The 19,427-nt window shown below is 44.3% G+C and overlaps 1 protein-coding gene across 1 annotated transcript in view; it reads left to right on the forward strand.

Moving 5' to 3' along the window:
- LOC128709624 (uncharacterized) overlaps nt 1-19,427 on the forward strand; it is a 111,879-nt gene that overhangs the window by 48,947 nt on the left and 43,505 nt on the right. Inside the window, exons 11-12 of the mRNA XM_053804628.1 lie at nt 5,599-5,708; nt 5,781-5,946. Coding sequence (XP_053660603.1) covers nt 5,599-5,708; nt 5,781-5,946 — 276 coding nt within the window. The remainder of the gene's footprint in view (nt 1-5,598; nt 5,709-5,780; nt 5,947-19,427) is intronic.

Below are 19,427 nucleotides of genomic sequence, written 5' to 3' on the forward strand. Positions count from 1 at the left end.
GAAGTTCCCATTTTTTGTGGGTTGGTCGTTGAAAATGTCATTTTCTTGATTTATTTAACACCCCGTTGTTTTGTGCAGTACACATCACTCAAGTTTAGGCCGTAGACTGGAACTTTTCCTTGCCTGTGTAAAAAAGCCATTAAAACTTAACTCTGAATGCCCTTGCTGAGATATCTCAGGTTTAAGTAACACGATTGAGATATCGTCCATTTATCTAATGTAGTGTTGTAGCACGAAATCCTGCTCCGGTTTCTAGAACTTGCAAGAATTCCACAGCAAGATAACACGAAAGAAGAGACCAGCTAATAGAGTTTTTTACGGTATTTTTACTCCACGTCAAAGTCAATTGGACAGGTGAAGGTCTTTTCTTTTCTAACCAAACAAAAAACATTTGGGCAAAAGAAAAATTTCTACCACAGCTAATCTCACATAGTGCTGGAGATGGGCACCTTAAATCACTTCCCTTTTTCATCCAGAAGTTTTCCCAGAGCCAACAAAAATAAATGAAAAAAAAATCTTCAATCCTTGACACCTTCCCACTAGGGCGCGTGTAGGGAGCAGTGGGAAAATTCTCCAATCCAATACGATTGGTTTTTTTTTTTTCACCGCGGTTCAGAACTTGGACAAGGACTGACCACGCCGTCACCGGACACCTTCGAAGTTACACGTGGAGTGTCTTTTTCTCTCCGCCACTACCGACATTTGCAATTTACTTTTCTACCATTTCGTGCGCCACCTATCACCATCATGCACCGTACGCCCGCAGGTCGTAACACTTTGACGGCATGATTACCGGCCCGACTGCACGAGATGGTGACAATGTGTCACCAAAGCCGAGATGCTGTGAAGAGATGAAGATAAGAAGAAAAAAAACGGCAACCCATCTTTGGGTATCCGGCGCCGAGATGAATCTTACGTTTCACACTTGACCACTCTCCTAGGGTCACCGTCACCATCACCAGCCAGCTATAAAAATGAAAGGTTCAAAGTTTTGTCATTTATTATCATCTTAACTGTCAGTATGGTGTGGTTTCGTGCAAGGGACTGGGCTCATATTGCTGCGAGGCAGACGTGACGTAGATAATATTGAACGCACACTGCTGTGAAACTTTAATCGTCCGTAATGGATCAATGAGAAAATGATGGCAATTTGTTTTATTGCTCGTATATTAACACTTTGTTGTGATTGAATATGAAAAAAAAAGTGGATGTGATGTGTCGTAAACGTTAAGCTGGTACGTTTGAAGGTTTGGTTTCTGTTTCTTCGCATAGGTTGGGTGTTTTCTCACACACTAAAGGACACCTATTTTAGCGGAATTTCATATCATCAAACCGTACCGGCAATCAAAACCATCTCTTAAGTAACTATCCTAAGCAAACAACAATCAAATCTACCTTAGGCCAACACAAGCCGCCCGATTTCAGCAAATAATGCATTTCATCGTTTCACCATTTAACGGACCCGTTTGTTTGATTAAATCTGAGAACGGATCGTAGCATCATCACACCAGCATGGGTTAAGCAGTGGCACAACGCAAAAGGGCAAAATGGTGGCCACTCACCTGCCGCCCGCTTTGCTAATCGATCGATCGCTCCCGCAACCGAAAGACGATGGACGCAACCTTTATGATTGCCAGCCCACGGCAATCACCTGCAGACCATCTGGGCACATCTCTTCCAGTCATCCAATCTGTCACATCAATATTTGATGACCGGGAGGACCATCACAGAGTTCACGCAATTTTCACCACACCCTTCGCCATTCACGCAAGGGCAAGATGGAAGAAAGACTGCCGCAGAAAGTTAAATTGTTTGCGTTTCGGTTGTGGATTTGCCCGGGGGTGTTTATGGCGAGACGTGCGGCGGTGCGGGAAATAAAATGAAATTACTCGATTAGGCTCGATAATATTTTGATATCGTAGCATGAACAAATTGAATAAAACCAAAGCTAATGCACGCATTGGCTTGCTGTTATGATCAATAACTAATACAAAAAAAGGGGGCATTAAAGAATGTTTGCCAAACCCATTACCAACGCGACGGATAACTTCACCGCAACTTCTATCATTGAATCGTGAAGCTTCTTTTCTGCACCATAATTTACGAACTGGTCAAGTTTCGTTAAATATTGAGCAAGACATTCAGGCGGCCGGAAATCCATCTTGTTGCTGCTTCCAAACCCAAGCAAACGGTTAGGCTCAGGTGCTACAAGCCTATCAATACATCATTTTTTTTTTCCTTTGAGAAAAGTCCATCTTGAAAGAAAAAGGAGGACTTGGTGAACGGAAAACGCTACTCAGTTCGTTTTTGCTCGAACTGTTTCTTCCATTAACGTGGAAAGAGAGATTTTTTATGGATCATCGGTAGCGAATAGCGAATGAAAAAGTATGTTGTAACAACTTTCACTGATATACCATCTTTTACCCCAGTAAAGGCCACTCACCGATACGTGATAGTGGGAGAAAAAATATATCTGTGCGTACAGAAGTATAAATTGTTCACTTGCACCATCGATCTGCAGGTGCCTACACGCCCTTTTGGTTGCCTTGGGCTGGAATGCGGACGGAACACAGGAACGCATAATAAATGGTTGTCTTTCCTAGATACCAAGCAAGTCCCCACGCTCCTTTTCTGGCGCGGCTGACACACTCTAGCAATCATTCCCACAACATCTCAAGCCCTTTTGTTCTGAAAAGAGTAATAGATTTTCGCAGTGGACGACGTACCCGTAGGATAACGGTGCAGAAAGAAGGTGTTCCGGCTCGTGTTTGGGCTCGGGTGCTATCGGTGGGACCCTTCATGTGCACACAAACGGTGGCCTTAACGTACCCATAATTCGATACATAAATAATAAACTTTTGCGCTTTAGCAGCTGTCGGGCTCATCTCCGAAGCACCATTAACTATCAGGAAAGCATAACCACCATACCCACTGTTCTAGCTGCGTGTTGTTCGACCCGAAGGAAGTTTTCTTTCTTATTAGCTCAATATTACGCATCTGGATTTGATCCAGCCGTCGGAACCGTACGCGTTCGCTGATGAATTATGCGGCGTGTCTTGTTGTCTCGGAACGGAACGGAAACCATTATTAATTGGCACGAAGTGAGATAATTGCTCGACGGAACAACGCAGCTATTTTGCGGAAGTAGGGATCTATTAATAATAATAATAATTTAATTTATTTCCTTCTACACAACCATTAAAACGTAAGTTTTACCACCACCATGAACAAATGAGACATAACGAACGGTATGAAAAAAAAACAGTATGAATATCATTATTATTGCTAACACTTGGATAGATTGCCAGAAGGAAAAGGTTTCCATTGTTTCTCGATTGTGCTATTAGAGCATGTATTGTTTTACATGCGAATAAATTTGATAAGTATATAATTTCATCTCAGAACAATGGACATTCGCTTTTATTACCAAGTATGATCATATTTGGTATCCGCCGACATAATAAACGAACTTCTTAATGATACCCTAATAACCCTAGTAATTTGCTAAATGTAATTTAGATTGATATATTTATCCCGTAGCTAGTAAAGTGCCACAATAGCTTGGAGGCAATTCGCCAGCAACCCAACCCAAGACAGGTTATCTAGGTCACATTAGGTCTAGTCTGTTGACTAAACCATTGGATAACAGCGGAGTTATATGTTTTTACAGTGGCATTGGTGTTTGATCTCGGAATAGCTGGTTTACGGGGCATCTACGTCAATAGAATAGTTAAATGCAATATTATATTGACTATTGATCAATAGAAACTATAAATCTTGTAGTGATATTTAAACTATGTACTTCACATTACTACTAAAAACCAATTAAGCGAACAAAACATCCTTGCTCCTTCCTATACTATTCTTACGCAAAAATAACCATTTCTAACGCTCAACTAACTCATGTTAAATGATGCATTGTACAGATGATTATTCTCTATTACATTAAATTTCAGCACGCTCCACTTGCCACACCGTGTAGTCAACGAAAATCGGCAACGAAGTAAAATACCGAAAAATTATTCATTTTTCTTGCCATCCATCCGGAACCGCACGATGCCGAGTTGACGAGTTGTGTGGAGCAGCACAAAATGATCAACCATGGCAAGCGGTTTCGTCCACTCGCGCTGTCCATTCTGTGCCACACTAAGGCTACACCGGGCCCGTTACATCATCGAGCATAATTTGAGTTACATTTTTCTTCCAATCGAGTGCATCGTTTCGCTCAACGCGCTATCTCGCAATCGTTGTACCGCGTGTAAACTGCCCCGAGGGTAGTGGCTGAATGTGGAGTCGCTAGCGAAAGAGGAATCTAAATTCAATCAAATAATTTTCCCAACCCCTCTGGGGATACGATCCGTTGGTGAGAGGTTCACCATTTTCTGCCAGGTAGAGTAGAACGATTGAGGAAGAAATTACTGGAAATAACGTTAGTTTCATTCGCATTTTTCATAAAGATTTGGTGTGAAGTTTTCACACTTCTTTGATGTGTGCATGAGGTAACTGCATATATTTTGTATTTTGTTTTCTATTTCGCATTCAAAATGAAGCTGATGGTGTGTAGGGTGCTGTGCACATTTCTCGCACATCATTGCGGTATCGCCACCAAGTGGTATAGAGTAAAAGGTTTTTTCGCTCACCCAATACTTTGTCCGTGGAATGAAGAAACCGTTAGTCGATTTTAAACACGACACGGACATGCGAACGATAAACAGTTGGAAAATATCTTAAATCGGCTTATATAGAGTATTTGCTTCGCTTTCCAAGGAAGTCTTTAGTTTACTGCTTAAACGGTATGCTTCCTCTACCGATCTGTATTTATTCATTTTCTATTGAGTTGTTTTCGCTGTTAAATAATTCAGTAGGAGTTCAATTTCCATCCGAACCCCTTCTCTGAATTACGGACTGGTTTAGGGTCGTTTGACGCCCTAAAAGACGAAGGTTTTGTTTGCATACTCGAGTGTATGTTCCTTCGTTGAAAGTAAATAGCACAATAGTAAATGTTTCATAAACTTCGAATAGTTCTATGGAAACAAGGCAACCATATTTTTGTTGCATTCGATCATTTGTTACATATTTACACTCATCAGTACTGTAAGTATGAGTACTATTATTATTAAACAACTAATAAGAATAACTAATTGTGTGCGCTGTCATCATCAAAAATCAGTATAAAAATAATGTCGTAAACTAAAGACAATTGAGATATGTGCTTATTTATATGACTTTATTGTTATGTATTGTTTTGAGAATACATTACACTCAAACGATCTGAAAGGTACATCAACAGATTCATTAGTTTTACTGTTGAAACCCAAATTTCAATACAAATCAAAAGTTCTGACCTCCTTTGAAGCATACAACCATTTAAGGTATTACGAACACTATCTATAATAAAAGGGCGTTACAAGATTTGGGATACTCAGCACAAACTGTTATTTATTTTTAAGTCATCTCGTAATCATCATCAGTCTACTCCATACAATTAGTTTCAATAAATAGTCAAAACTGTATTCCATGCATTTTATACGCCCATCACTCCCAAATGTAGTTAATGAACCACACTCAATCGTTATTTTCTTCTTGTGCATTCCACAGAGCCTTCGCCCCTGTATGAGAACAATCACTATCACGAGGAATGTTTGAGGTGCAACTCATGTGGTCTCAACCTTACTGGCCCCAATCAGAAGCGCGCACGACGGTTCAAGGTGAGTACGCGCATCCCAACAGCAATAGCAATCACTGATACTGAGCAATCCTTTCTCTGCTTTCTTCGCCAGAATCAAATCCTCTGCGATCTGCACTTCGCAGACGTTGCCCTGATGGAGTGTTCGGATTTTATGCAGCAGCTACGAAGCTTTAAGCCACAGTCATTGGGTTGTGCTGTGGCGCGGCGAAAAAGCTCCACCACGCTCATCTTTCCACTGCCACCGCAAGCTTGTTCAGGTATGTGCCCTTTTTTTAATGGGGAAGGGGGGAACATTTTTCTGCTCTCTTTAACCTACATTGTTCAATGCTACCCGATAGTATATGCACGATAAACAGCCCCATCCCCCCGTGTTCCGATTCGCGGATTTGAAGCTGTGCCTGTACACTGTTTCGTTCGCTGCATAATTGTCACGCCACGCTGCTGCTGCAGGCCCAACTTATTGGGGCACGATTAATTAACCCACCCGATCCGAACGAAAATTTCGTCCACTATCGATCGTTCCGTGCAGGTGAAGAAATTGCTTCATGAAGCATAAATTCACGAGGCGCAAACAGTGATAAAACGGACGGCAGAGGGCGAGCAAGCTGGCATATGAAACGATATGAAACGATACGCTCCATCCATCAACACTTTCATCGAGTCCTTGGTGACGAATTGGAGTGGAATGGTGTTCATTTCGTTCCAGTCTCACTATTCCCACTCGGTTTCGCTTCGTACCCGCCATAATCACGGTGTCAGTGATATCACGACCGATAGGGACGCGAACCGGCCCAAGCGTTTCCCATCGTAACGGGGCACAGAAACGTGGCAAATCAACCAACCACAAATCAGTCCAATCGTGCGCATCATTAATTATGTGCTGCAAACCGTCAACCCTGCTCAATGCCTGGTGACACCTCGCGCCGTGTTCTCCATTCGTTGTCCCTTCCCACACACACACACCATTACCCAAACTACTTTTTCCAGCGATTGATTGTCGAAAATCACGCAATCACGAAATCGGTACGGAAAGCCAAGTGTTGCTACTCCAACTTCCCTTATCGGGCCACCAATCCCGGGGTAAGGTTCATGATCCTGGGAAGGATTTCCGGTGAAAGCAATCTTTTCCCGCACCCGTCTCCCATGCCATCGCCCCTCGCTGACCGCTTTTTTAATGAGCTACCCACCCGAACCCACCGATGCAATGCCACGGATTAACCTCAACCGATTGGTTGAACTCATAAATGTCAGTTCTCGGCGACGGTGCCAAGGTGGGGAAGGGGAAGGGGGATCGAGGGTCGATTTTCGATTTCCGCCATATGCTTCGGTGCAATCAGTTTTGCGGAATGACATCAAAAATGCATTGAACCACGTCCCGGATGGGAAATGCGAGCGGAACACAGCTAAACAACCGTAACGGAATATCGATTCCGGGTCGAGGCTGTTTTGTTTGGTGGGAATGGTGAATGTGGACACGGAATAGTATATTGCATGAAGTAAAGCGTCCGTGCAGTCTATAGCCATTAGTACCATGGCCACGAAATAGATTGCAGTTAAGGTAGTATATATGACAAGAGAATTGTTTCGCTCATAATAAATATATTAGGAATGTAACTGAGTAAGTGTTATAGTTTTTCCAAGTTGTAAAAATTATTTTTATTTCCATAATGCGTCAATCAAAATTAAGGTATTGTCTTTTGGTCCGTCTAAAAAAGAATAAACGCGATGGTTAGCCCCTGTTTTAACGACGCATAATATAGAAGCTTAAGGTTAGAAATTCGTTTTGGTGTACTCAAATGAATCCACTCTCGATCCGTCAGCATCAAGAATTATTTCGTATTTTTCCATTGGAGCAGAACTGCACAGAATACAAGCCGGTAGTTGTTTCTCAGTTGATGCGAAACTTATTTTCTTTTGGCATCATTCCAATAGGAATCTTGCCTGACATGGATGGGCAATGATCAATGCTATCCTGTACGATAACAGCTGGCAACAAACACCGATTTTTCTTAAGCTCCCAACGCCTTGTTGCATTAGGTGTAGCATCGCCAATCATTTTTATAAGCGGGATTTGGCTACGGACGATCACTAGGCCCTATTTAAGCATCGAAAAGCATAAGATGTAAATAGTAAATGACAAATGTGTTAATGTTATTTGTTAACCATATGCCTCAGCTTCATTTGCTGCGTGATGGAAGCAACAGGAATCGATCGACATTGGAACCGATTTCTGTTAATCATATCGATTCCTTTGTTAATAGAAGAAGAACAATTCGTACGATAAGCTGTTAGTCACTTAATTGAAAAAAATTCTTAACAATATGTTCTGATTGCGACATTAACTTGTTGGCACCAAAAGAACTTGAATCTGTTAGGATTATTTCCCAATTGCTAGAATTTTAAGACCACATGTAAGAGACATGTCGGCAACAGTTCTTTACAATGACAAAATTCCTCCATCGAACATTCCAGTGCTACTAAGTTATCTTACTGGATTGGTTTGATGTTTCTATTCGGTAAATTTCACTTAGCAACAAAAGCTCCGGGCAGCTGTCAAACCCTGTCGTCCGGCTAATGGCAGTAATGGCTTCCACCGATCGTAGCAAACAATCACGTGTGCCAGAAGAATGGTTCGTATGATACGGTTGGTTATGTTCATTCTTATTTTTTCTCTCTCTCTCTCTATTCTGCCAATACCATTGCCACTGTCTCTGTTACCTTCAACGTCCATGGAAATCAAATGTGAATGTCTCGCTTCTCTACGTTGGACGTTCACATTTTCGGATGGAGAGAAGCGAAACTTTCTAAGCAAACATGCATATATAACCAGCAAACACATACACGCACTCACACATGGACATGTTCCTTTTCTGCTTAAACTTTCAAAACACGTTCGGCAAACAGTGCCGAACTGATGGAGACCGAACCCAGTTTTTTTTTTCTTTTTTGGGCACACCAAAAGTGGGCCAATCGTTCGCAGGGGAATTCTCGCCTCGGATGGTTGTCCTCGGAACTGGGGAACCCGGGGGGGGGGGGAAATATTGACTGAAAACTGTCCAATTGTGTTCTGTGCAATGATGTTTCTATTCGCTGCATTACTCCCCACACTCGTGTATGAATCCTCTGGGGGAGGGAAAACTCGTAGCAGCGCTCTGTTGCATTCCGGATGGACATTCGTACGGAAAGTTGTTGCCCGAGAATGTTGCTCGCTTTTGCGTACACAACAACGCAACAGCGCACAGGAACGTTCCAGAAGGGCAAGATGAAATGTCAAATAGTTGAAGCTTCTGCGCCGGCTAGCGGCTGCATCGTGCAAATAACGTTCCCAGCTTCGCAACATGTCCAGCCACAACGATCTCTTCGAAGCGGTTGTAGCCGCACTTGTATGCCTGTGCGCACAGCCACATGCCACTTACTGCGCTGGAAAGCTGCCCCTACGGTCTGTCGCAGCTGTCGAACATTCGATTTGAAGCGATCCTGAAACCGGGCAGTTCGGCGAACGGGACAAATAGGTTGAATATTCGTACCAAGAATGAGGAATGTTTCAATTGACAAATACTTCTCATGCGCGATGCTTGCACTGGAGGAAAAGAGAATTCCTCCAACAACGTCCTTGCCCTTGGACATTAAACCGGCATCCGGTATGTTCAAGGCAATGTGCCGATAGTTTGCCCAATACGACCATATTTATGGACCATTTTTATTCACCGACGAGAAAACCGAGTCATTTCATTGCTAAATTTCCAACAACTTCTGCAAATGTTACGATCTGGATGATTTTCTTAACGGGACAGCGGGGCACCATTCATTTCTTTTGCCATGTTGAAATGCAAACAAGACTTTCGTTTTCTATCTCACCCTATCAAAACCAATTTGCCGCAAGCCTCGCCCATCCCACTACCGGGAGAACCGGGCCTACGAAACGGTAGTTTCATTGTAGATTCTGCTCCAAAAACCATTGTTCGAACCCCCGTCCAATGGACCAATCATTTTCTACGTCTTCGGTTTTTTTTTTCTCAAAATGATTTGATTTCCGGTCGACTTTCGCTACTTCTATTCGTGTTTTTCCTCATCAAAAAAGACAAACACACACTCTCGGGCGCGGCGGTGTATGCGGTAAAGATCAGACCACCATGTTGGCGGCACATCATTCGAACAGCGATACGAAGCGAAACGAATGTGATGATAATGTTGATTGGAAAATGGAAAATGGTTCGGTTCGTTGGTGTATTGCTTCCAGCTTCTTACGCTTGCCTGCCCCAACTACATTGCCGAGCGAGAAAATGTCTCACTGTCCTGTCGACTGAAGGTACCGAACTGGAAAGTGATTAGCGAATGTAGCAAAATCGAACTCGTTAGAAATTCGATTTTATTCATCCAGCTCTTGGCACGAGCAAACAGTGCCACAAAACTTTCCGCTCGCAAAAGCTACCAATAAATAAATTTTGTTCGCAAGTTCTTCTTCCAGCAGTTGCGAAATTGCAACGCAAATGATCAAGCTTTTTCGGTTGATTCTTCACCCTTCGAGCTTTACAAAGTTTTCTTCCATCCTCCCCCCAATTGTCGATCGTGGCACAGCTTATCCATGGCTTTTTTTTTCTTTTCCTTCCATGCACCCTACAGACTTCATGGTCCAGTGTCGGTGAAGTGCTCTTGAAAAACAGAACCGATTAAAAAAGCGGACACGTTGATTGGGTTTGGTGCTCTTTTGAAGTTTACAGTCGAAGTAGTTAGTGGCTCTTTGAACAGCAAGGCCATGGTGCAGTTGGGGCAATCGTACTTTATTGCTATTTTGATTTCCTCAATTGCTGATACATTGCACCGGAAACTCTTTCCCTTAGAGGTGAAATAAATTCCTTCCTTCGCCCGTCGGTTGATCAGTGATTCAGTCCTTAGTCCGGTTAGCGGTTCCCACCGATACTACCCACCATTTTGAAAAGTATCACCAAATCGATAGCAGTAGCACAGGGAAACGATAGCCCAACGGCTCTCTGCCTCGCAGCCGTGCTGTCAAATTGAAAATTTAATCAACGTAGTTCATCATTAACTCGGACACATTCCACTGCCACATCATGTCACCGTGCGTAATGAAAGTTGACCACCGGCAACGGTTCAAGGGACTGTTCCTTATACTGCGCGTGGCCGTGTCGAGCCATTTCCGGATCGCTGAAAGTGTCTTATTTCGAACGTCAGCTGGTATTTGCGTTCGATCGAGTTAAATTCCGCCATAGCCCCGCCCGTATCGTGCGTGGGGCCATTGCACAAACGCTTGTCCCTTTTGCTGCCCTGGTGTCGTTCTTTTTCCTGCTTTCGTACGCTTCGAAACCCGGGCATCCGGAAACATTCCAAACGGAGTGACAGCCAGCGCTAATGCAAATGATGAGTCCAATTAAATGAATTTCACTCGCGAGCGTTTTGTCTCACGGGCATCGGGTCGCGGTCCTTATCCATCGCGGCACCAGCTGATGAAGGAACAAATGTAAGGGATAAATAAAAACAAGACTAAGCACTAGTTAAGTGCTGGAATGTGCAACAAAATGCGAAACGACGAGTGTTTTCGGTCGCGTAAGTTCGAGTGAGACAAACGGCGCTAAAGCTTCATGGCGCACCGCTCACGGCGTTCCGCCGGCAGTATCTCCCAAGCACGGGACCCTTAATATCTGTCATTACGGGGACGATTTCCACTTTTCACTTCCTGTCATTTCTAATTAATCACTTGTTTTGCTTCAGCTTGCGCTGTGGATCGAGGTCGTCCATATCCGCGTCACACAAACCCCCTGTTCTACTGAACTGTGCACGATTATTTCGACATCGGCAGCCGACGGATGGGAGATTAAAATGAAATAAAATAAAACCAACGCCGGAAGCGGCGTTTTTTTTTTCTTTCTCTCTCAAAACGCTGCTTTGTTCGAGTAGTGTGCAAGGATGTTTATTTCATTCTTTTCCCTTTTTTTTCGCTATCCGCGTCTCACCGCAGCCATGTTTCTGGGCACTTTTCATTTTTTTTTAATCAATCGATGCCATCATTGGTAAAAGGGAACGTACCGTGCGGGAACCGTGGAAAGGCGAAGCGATAATCGATGGATTCCTTTTGCCGTTCGCTTCGCGTTCGCTTGCCGTTCAATGTTTATGAGAATCCGGTGCCACAGCAAATGGGCTATCGATTGGAGGAAACCGTTGAAATGGCTTACCAAAGGAAACTGGGGAAAAACTGCTTCTTCCCAGTTTGCCGTTTCATTTCATTTCATCGTTCCCATTAGAGGACAACCTTAGCGTTTACGGCCCAGACTACCCTTCGGTCGAATGGTTTCCTATGAGGCAGTCGGTCGGTGACGGTTCGTCTATGCCCACTCCCTCCACGGAATGGCCCGCACCGAAACACTTCAAGCACCGGACGGAAGCGCCATAGGCCCGGCAAACTAAGCGAAGCCAACAACCGCAAGAAGTTCATGTCCCAGGCGTACCGCTGGAGGAAACTGCCTTTAACGACTTGCTCGAACAACTTAATTTACATTTGAAAAGCATCGCAATCGCGCCAAGCACGTTATCGGGCCGCGCGGTTTATAGGCGTACACAAACCCGGTACCGGGGCTACCCTTTTTTAGGACGGAAATGGGATATGCGGCACCGGAAGTGCCGGAAGGCGGAGCGCAACAACACATTTCGATGAGCAAACATCGAATGGTGAGATGGTTACGGGCACGGTTAAATGGACGATTAAATTCTTGATTTGCATACATTTTTAATTGCCATTAAAAATGCGGCCCCCACTGTAAGCAGGGGGCACCGAACCGCGGGGAAGGTCCGTGGATGCGTGGAATGGCAAATGGGCGAGTGGTGGTGAGCGGTTGTTTTCAACGGTTGTTTCCTCCCCTTGCACCTCCCGCTAGTTCCCCAATTTTCTCCCCATCGATGGAACGAGCTAACCGAAACCGCAAACTTGATAGCAAAACGATTTGTGCTTAAACGGTTGCGTTCCGTTTGTGTGTGTGTGTGTGCGCGCGTTTTTATTCTCCTTTTTAAATAATGTTCATGCTAAACATAAATAAAACCACTCTTGACAGTTTGGTTTCACTTGCTGACATAATCATAAATAGTACGGAGGGCACGCGCTTGCCACAAACAATGAAGCACCAACCGGGCAACTCAGGTGGGAATCAATTAACAAACAATCTAAAACCACCTGATAAGGCCACTTTTAATATATTGTACGTGCCTTCATGGTATACGGATGATGTATTGATTGTTAACACCCATAATTTGAGCTTCACTCCTATTGAAATCAATTTAATTACAGTAAATTAATTCCTGCCGTACGTAGCAGTGCCTTTAAGCTGATTTCTCTTTATTTTTTCAACCGAAAAGTTTATGTCAAAAATTGGTGTCTGCATCAACTGTGGTTAATTAATTCTCCGCATAAAATCACTCTTAACGATAGCTACATCGACATCGTGCACACAAACCAATCAGTAAGCCGAATGATAATCTGACAACTCCACGGAACGAGATGGCAAGAGTGGACTAAATCTAACGAAATTAAGCGCTTTGGCCGTCAGTGGTGAACAAATGGCCGAGTTCGATAGTGCTAAACAGTTGATGCTTGATTTGTGTTGCTGCTTTGCTGAAAGACGAAACTAATCGATTCGTTTGTTGAAAGCTACCAAATTCGCCAATTTTCCATCTCTTATTGCGTATTTAATAATGTGACGATTACTATCGCCGAATGAAAAAGTTCCCACCTTAAACTTTTGACAATCGCTCGGGTGAAACCCACTTACACGAACGTTGCGAAATTAGGTGAATGATGGATGGAAACCGTCATCACCGACCACGATTAGCCGGATTCGCCGGTTAGTCACGCGTCAACTACCTCTTCGGCGCGAGTTGCCAGTGGGTGGAAAAGTTTTACCACTGCGCTCTACCGGAAAGCTTCACCTACGCTCCCATTTTAAGGGATGTGGCCGGTTTTACCGGAAAATTCCACCGTCCGTTAGATAAGAGCACACCACAACCGAGCGATGAGTTGACGAGTGAAACGATGATCGATCGACTGTTTCATCCGCGAAGTTGCCGGTGGCTAAAGTTTTGCAAACATCGCTCCAATCCCTGCCGTACGCTAAATCACTGCCAAAAGCATAGCGTTAAGCTATGGCAGAAAATGACACAAACTTCCGTCCATGTTTTGCCGGGATGCCAAGAAAACTTCCAAATCCTAGTGAATTATGAATAATGGATGTTAATCACTTGAAAATCACACCCCGTGCTGGTCTGCTTTCGGGGTTCGATTGGTGCGAGTTTGTTTGGGGAGCAGTTTCTCGCCGAAGACTTTGCGCGCACACACACACCCGCTTTTCCACGAAGTCAACCTGCGTTGCGAATGGCAGAGTTGCTTCAGCAGAACATAATCTTCCGCATGCAACGTCAGCTGTGAACGGTCGGAGATTGTGTGTTGTCTACACTGCTGTTGACGGGCGTTCGATGCAACCTCACTGCAATCTGGTAAGAAAGATCCCTTCAACACTTTCGACCACACTTCCACCCACAGCCACACGCTCACACACTTTTGTCAAGACTTTTATCGAGTTCTGCGCCTGCTAACGGGTTTGTGCCTAAGTTTTGCATTTGCATTCAGCCAGCCAAACCCGAAAGAATGGCGCAATGTGAAGAAGTTTTCCGCCGGAAGACTACTGGCACAGTACGACAAAATGGTTGTTCCATCCGGAACGTAGCACCAGTTCAAACATGCATGGAAATCACTTTCGATCGGCTTCGATATCAAAAGCAGGGCACAACAGTCGGCACGATAGTATGGTAATCTTACCGAGGAAATTTTGAAGTTAGTCAAGCCATTGAATTGGGGTTGTTGGAAATGAGCATTATGTTTGCTTCTGGCAACATTTCATGCTTGATTTTTCACACATTACTTTCTGATTGAGTGTGCCAAAATTGGAAGCCTTTTGTTTAGGTGTTATAATATTTAATGCAGTAAAATTTGCTAAGGAAAAAGTGGAAACCCCCAAGGGCACATCAATCGTGAAACAATATAGCTTAAATGTTTGAACAAACGAAGAGAAAAAAAGAAAGGTAAGGATTGCTTGAGCTCCCCAAACAAACTGCCAAGCCAGATAAGCCTAGGAAAGAAAGATTAGATTGGTTTCTCAATGAAAGTACCCAAGTATCCAAAACCCAAGCTCAACAAATGTCAAAACAAAGAATTTTGCTAGCTGGTCTGAGCCAGGTTAGACCATGTTTCCCGTGTGCGAGAAATGTAATCGAATTTTTTTAACAAAAACCACTGAAAAAGGATTATTTTAGTAACCAAACTTAAATATATTATTTCAAATTAATTGAAATTCAAATTAAATTTCTAAAACTTTCATCAATTTTTCTTCAAATTATAGTTTCACAAAAATGATCCCTTGTGTCATTCTTTATGTCATAATGCTATGTCCTTTACGAATCTGTACAGAATGATACAGCCCGGTAGCTGGATAATTTGGCAGATACAGGGTTAAAGCTTAAGCTTTCCAACTTTTGTTGTGATCTACCACAATATTGGTTACTCATCACTCAACGCAACTACATTCGGTTGCTTTTCGTTAGCAAAACCAAACACGGTTCTAGTACTCGTTAACGTTAATTTACCACACACACACACACTAGGTCACCCGAAACACCCGGCACCCCTGTGTACACATCTTGAAACTAAACAAAACTAACTACACCGCACTCGCACGGTGCCGAAACTATTCGCACCGGGACGACCAACTTCTAATCCGCCTGGAACCATCGTACAAACATTGCCATGGCTCGCGCGCAAAGCCTTATGGAGCTTAGTTAAACGTAAACCATTTACCGCAGCACTCCGTGCCCGAAATAATGGGCAGCGTGTACGATTGACATCAACCACCGGAGTAGCACGCAGTGTGACGCTAATTAGTTCAAACTTTCACCATCAATTATCATCAGCCGTTTTTGCGGCGCCGTGGTGGTAGGAACGCGTGTATCTTTCTGCACACCTGCGGTAAGCCACGGAAATCTTACCCATTAGCTCGTTACCATAAGCAGTTCGTGGATACGATTCGGTAACCACCGTGGCCCACCCAGTGTGGTACGCGGTAAACACTAATAGGAACACATTTTTCACACCTTCCCTAGTAGCATCAGCACCCTGATACGTGATATCGTGGTCTTAGAAGCAGTGGTAGATTAAGCTTAGGAAAGGGAATGGAAAAGTAGTTGCCAAACATGCATCGACTCAATGCAAACGAATTGCGAGCCGTTAGTGTGCGAGCGCTGAGTTGTTGAATGAGAAATTACCACAGATTATAAGCCGCTCAGTGGAAAGCATGTGCAAATTGCTTCCATCGTTTTGCATTACTCTCGAGCATGTTTGTACGATGTTCATGAACCATTTAACGAGCCTGGAGAAACAAATAAAAAAAGGCTTTCTCCGTATGGATCGAACGAGTTTCATCTCGTCTCGAGCGCCCAGTGCTCCATCGATTGCACACATCGTCTGCAAGATTGAGCGTACGTTACAGCATATTTGTTATGCATGCATTCAATTGCAGCATACAATCGAGCTTAGCTGCGTCTAATAATCATCACCATTGCTCTGTCCTTCGTAACCCCCAGGTCAACAGCAGACAAGCTGCACCATTGCACTGATACTTGCACTTTATTATTAAAATCCCATTATTCACTTCCCTTTTCGTCAGTCCGTCACAAACGTACGGCCATCGAGTACGGGGCAAACGAATGATATAGCAGATTCTCGAGTGCTCGATTTGTTCACATTTGTACCAACGATTACTGGACAGCTGCTTCGGGCAAGCTTCGATTGTCGTTCTCCTATTGCAACATTCCATTATGCACTTGGCCAGGATTGGATTTAGTCAGCAAACTTCAAACTCTTTCCAACCTTAAATTCCTTCCTCAAACAGTGGTTTGCTGTCGATTGAAGGCACATTCATATCGTGCATTGGTGCACAGCGTGCACTAATTGATTTCATTGCGATCGACTTCATCATGCTTGGTTGCCATTTTAACCACAACGTTGGTGTGCCAAAATCTTTCTAGAGCACCAACCGGTCCAGTGAAACGGAGCTCCGACATCGAGTTTCAAGTATGTTTGTGTATGGAGGGGGTTATAGTCACCACCCGGCAACTGTCTGCTGGCACTGATGAGATCATGAAAATTGACTCACAAACACGAGTTCAACCTACACCATCTTCATCTTCCTTCCATCTTCGTGTTAAAGTGGTATTTGATCTTTGAACCAGCTTGTTGCATATCATGCAAGCACTCCTTGCAAGTCCTGCTTCTGGTGTGTACTTCTATACCGCTCTCGCCTTATGCGAACGCGTCGTCTTCTGTGCTTGGTAACTTTGTTCACATCACATCCGACCCAGTCCAGTTCTAGCGTTTTGTTACCGCTCCATACACCAATGGAAGAAACAGTAACATGGCGCCTGTGGTCATGGCTTTAGTTTTCTCATCATCATCATCATCGTCAACATTCATGTTCCCACCCAAAACTCGTCCTTAGCGTGCAGACACGTTCCTCTCGCGTGAAGAGGACGCGGCTGGGAGACGGTAGAGTTGCTGGCGCCTGTTGGTATGCAATTTTAACTCGATTTCATTTATTATATCGAGATCACGCACCATTCCACACGTTCTCACACCCACCATGCGGGGATGCGGAGTCCGTTCAGTGAAGCAGTACACGCATGCAAACTGTCCTTCGCTAGTCTTCCACACTGGCCGCACACACATACACACGGCTGAGACAAAACTGACAATGGCCGATGCCGCACAGTGAGGCAGATTTTATCTCCATTTGTTACAACAGTGTGTATTTACACACACGTGCGTCTGCCCGAATGAGGCCATCGCGATGATTACCACGATGATGGGAAGGATGATAACGCTGATGGGATGCGTTGGTGTGTGTGTTTATCGTATGAGCACCCCATGCACCCAATGCCCCGATGGAAATTTTGTGTGCTGCTTTCCCCCAACCGTCAGCTGTCTTTTCTGCCTGGTATAAGTTCAGCTCTTTTTTCTCACCGTATCTTCTCTTGAATATTGGGTAAAAGCTACAGAGAGAGCGAGAGAAAGAGAGCTAGAAATACAATAAAAAAAGGTTGACCATGGTGGGGTGAATACGCTGCCTCCAAACCAACAACGGAAACGACGATAATGGCATTAACTTTATCTTCGTAATGCGAAAAGATTGCATACCTTCGCGATCTGTGCGGGTGATCTGTTGAGCGGCCAGAGAATACAGCGTGCAGTGGTGTGCGTTCGGAGCCAGCGAAATTGGATTCCATCGCACGTTCCGTGTGGTGTTCGAGATGTGTGGCCCTAGCTACTGCTGCTGCTGCTGCTGCTGCTGCCGCTGTTCCGAGCCCATACCCAACAGAAGGGATTATGTTAATAAGCGGGAGTGAAACAAATGGCAAGTGCTGCTGGGGTGGGCATACGCGCTTCACATGTTACATGATTGACTATTGAGGATGAGGGAGCGTGCATCTTGCGATGAATGAATTTTTTATCACCCCATCGTATAGTTGCTCCCTTGCCCCCGATCGATGCTCGTTGGATAAATTGCTGGCATGTTTTATTGTCCTGCTTCTTCTATCATTAACGCATCCAGCTCACGTAGTTCGTTCGTATTGGATTGATTTGTTTCCTAGAGCTAATATTTGTTTCGTTCTTTCTTTCTCTCTCGTTACAGGTTGGTAATGTTGTTGTTGTACTTTTGATTACATCGAGAGACAGATTGTATACGATGGACTGGGGCAGGGTATGTAACATCCTCACATCATGCACGATCGATTTGTCATGTACGGTACGTAATGAATTTGCTGTTCCAAACCACACGATCAATCGCGTGTCTTACTGTCCCACTAGCCTGTTGACAGCATTTCCGAACTGTCAGTTGTCATGTAGGCTTTATTCCCACCGCTACCGCTTCTGTCACTGGGAATCGATTAAACCAAACCACGTCTTACGCCAAGCAGACAAACCAACCGTGAGGTCAACCTTTATGGGACGCGGTTGCTGGCCCGTTAATGCGCCCCGTGGGATGGGAGTTTCATTCTGCCCCACCGAGGGATCATCCACGAACGGGACCGAGAGCTGACAAATGGCAAATCAGCAAACCACATCGAATGGTAACCGACCGTCCGAACCCCAAAATGCAAATCGCCACCAGTCGTCTTCCGACCTACAAATTCCTTCGGATGGAGGCGCCCGGTCCTTCAGTCCGAGCGGTGACTCGGTGGCCTCTCCCGGGCGGATGAGATCACCTTTTGTGTCCTCCTGTTCCGGAAGGATAGTTTGATGGGATGCCTCTCAATCCGCAAGACAAGAAACCACCAGTCTCGGTGGAATTTTCCAAGCTCCCCCGTTAGTGACAGGTCAGGAAGCATGCATAAATAATAAGAGAATAGTGAAAGCGCACCCGGATGGTATCGCTCCACCGGGACGGAATGTGACTTTGTTTGCCTCATCTCAAAACCGACCGATGTTGTTGAATAAGAAGTTCATTTTGCCCGGCATCCGGATGACCATGACAAGCAAATTTTTCCATTATGATACACACACGCAGCTTCTGTTACCAAAGCTGCACTCTTCAGACCAAACTTCACCTATCGCACCACAACCGTACCGTGATGGAGTGTTTTGAGAAAACTTCTTGCCTGACGATGGATCTTTGCGTAGCTTCAT

The sequence above is a fragment of the Anopheles marshallii genome, chromosome 2 (genome assembly GCF_943734725.1).
Source record: "Anopheles marshallii chromosome 2, idAnoMarsDA_429_01, whole genome shotgun sequence".
Classification (NCBI taxonomy): domain Eukaryota; kingdom Metazoa; phylum Arthropoda; class Insecta; order Diptera; family Culicidae; genus Anopheles; species Anopheles marshallii.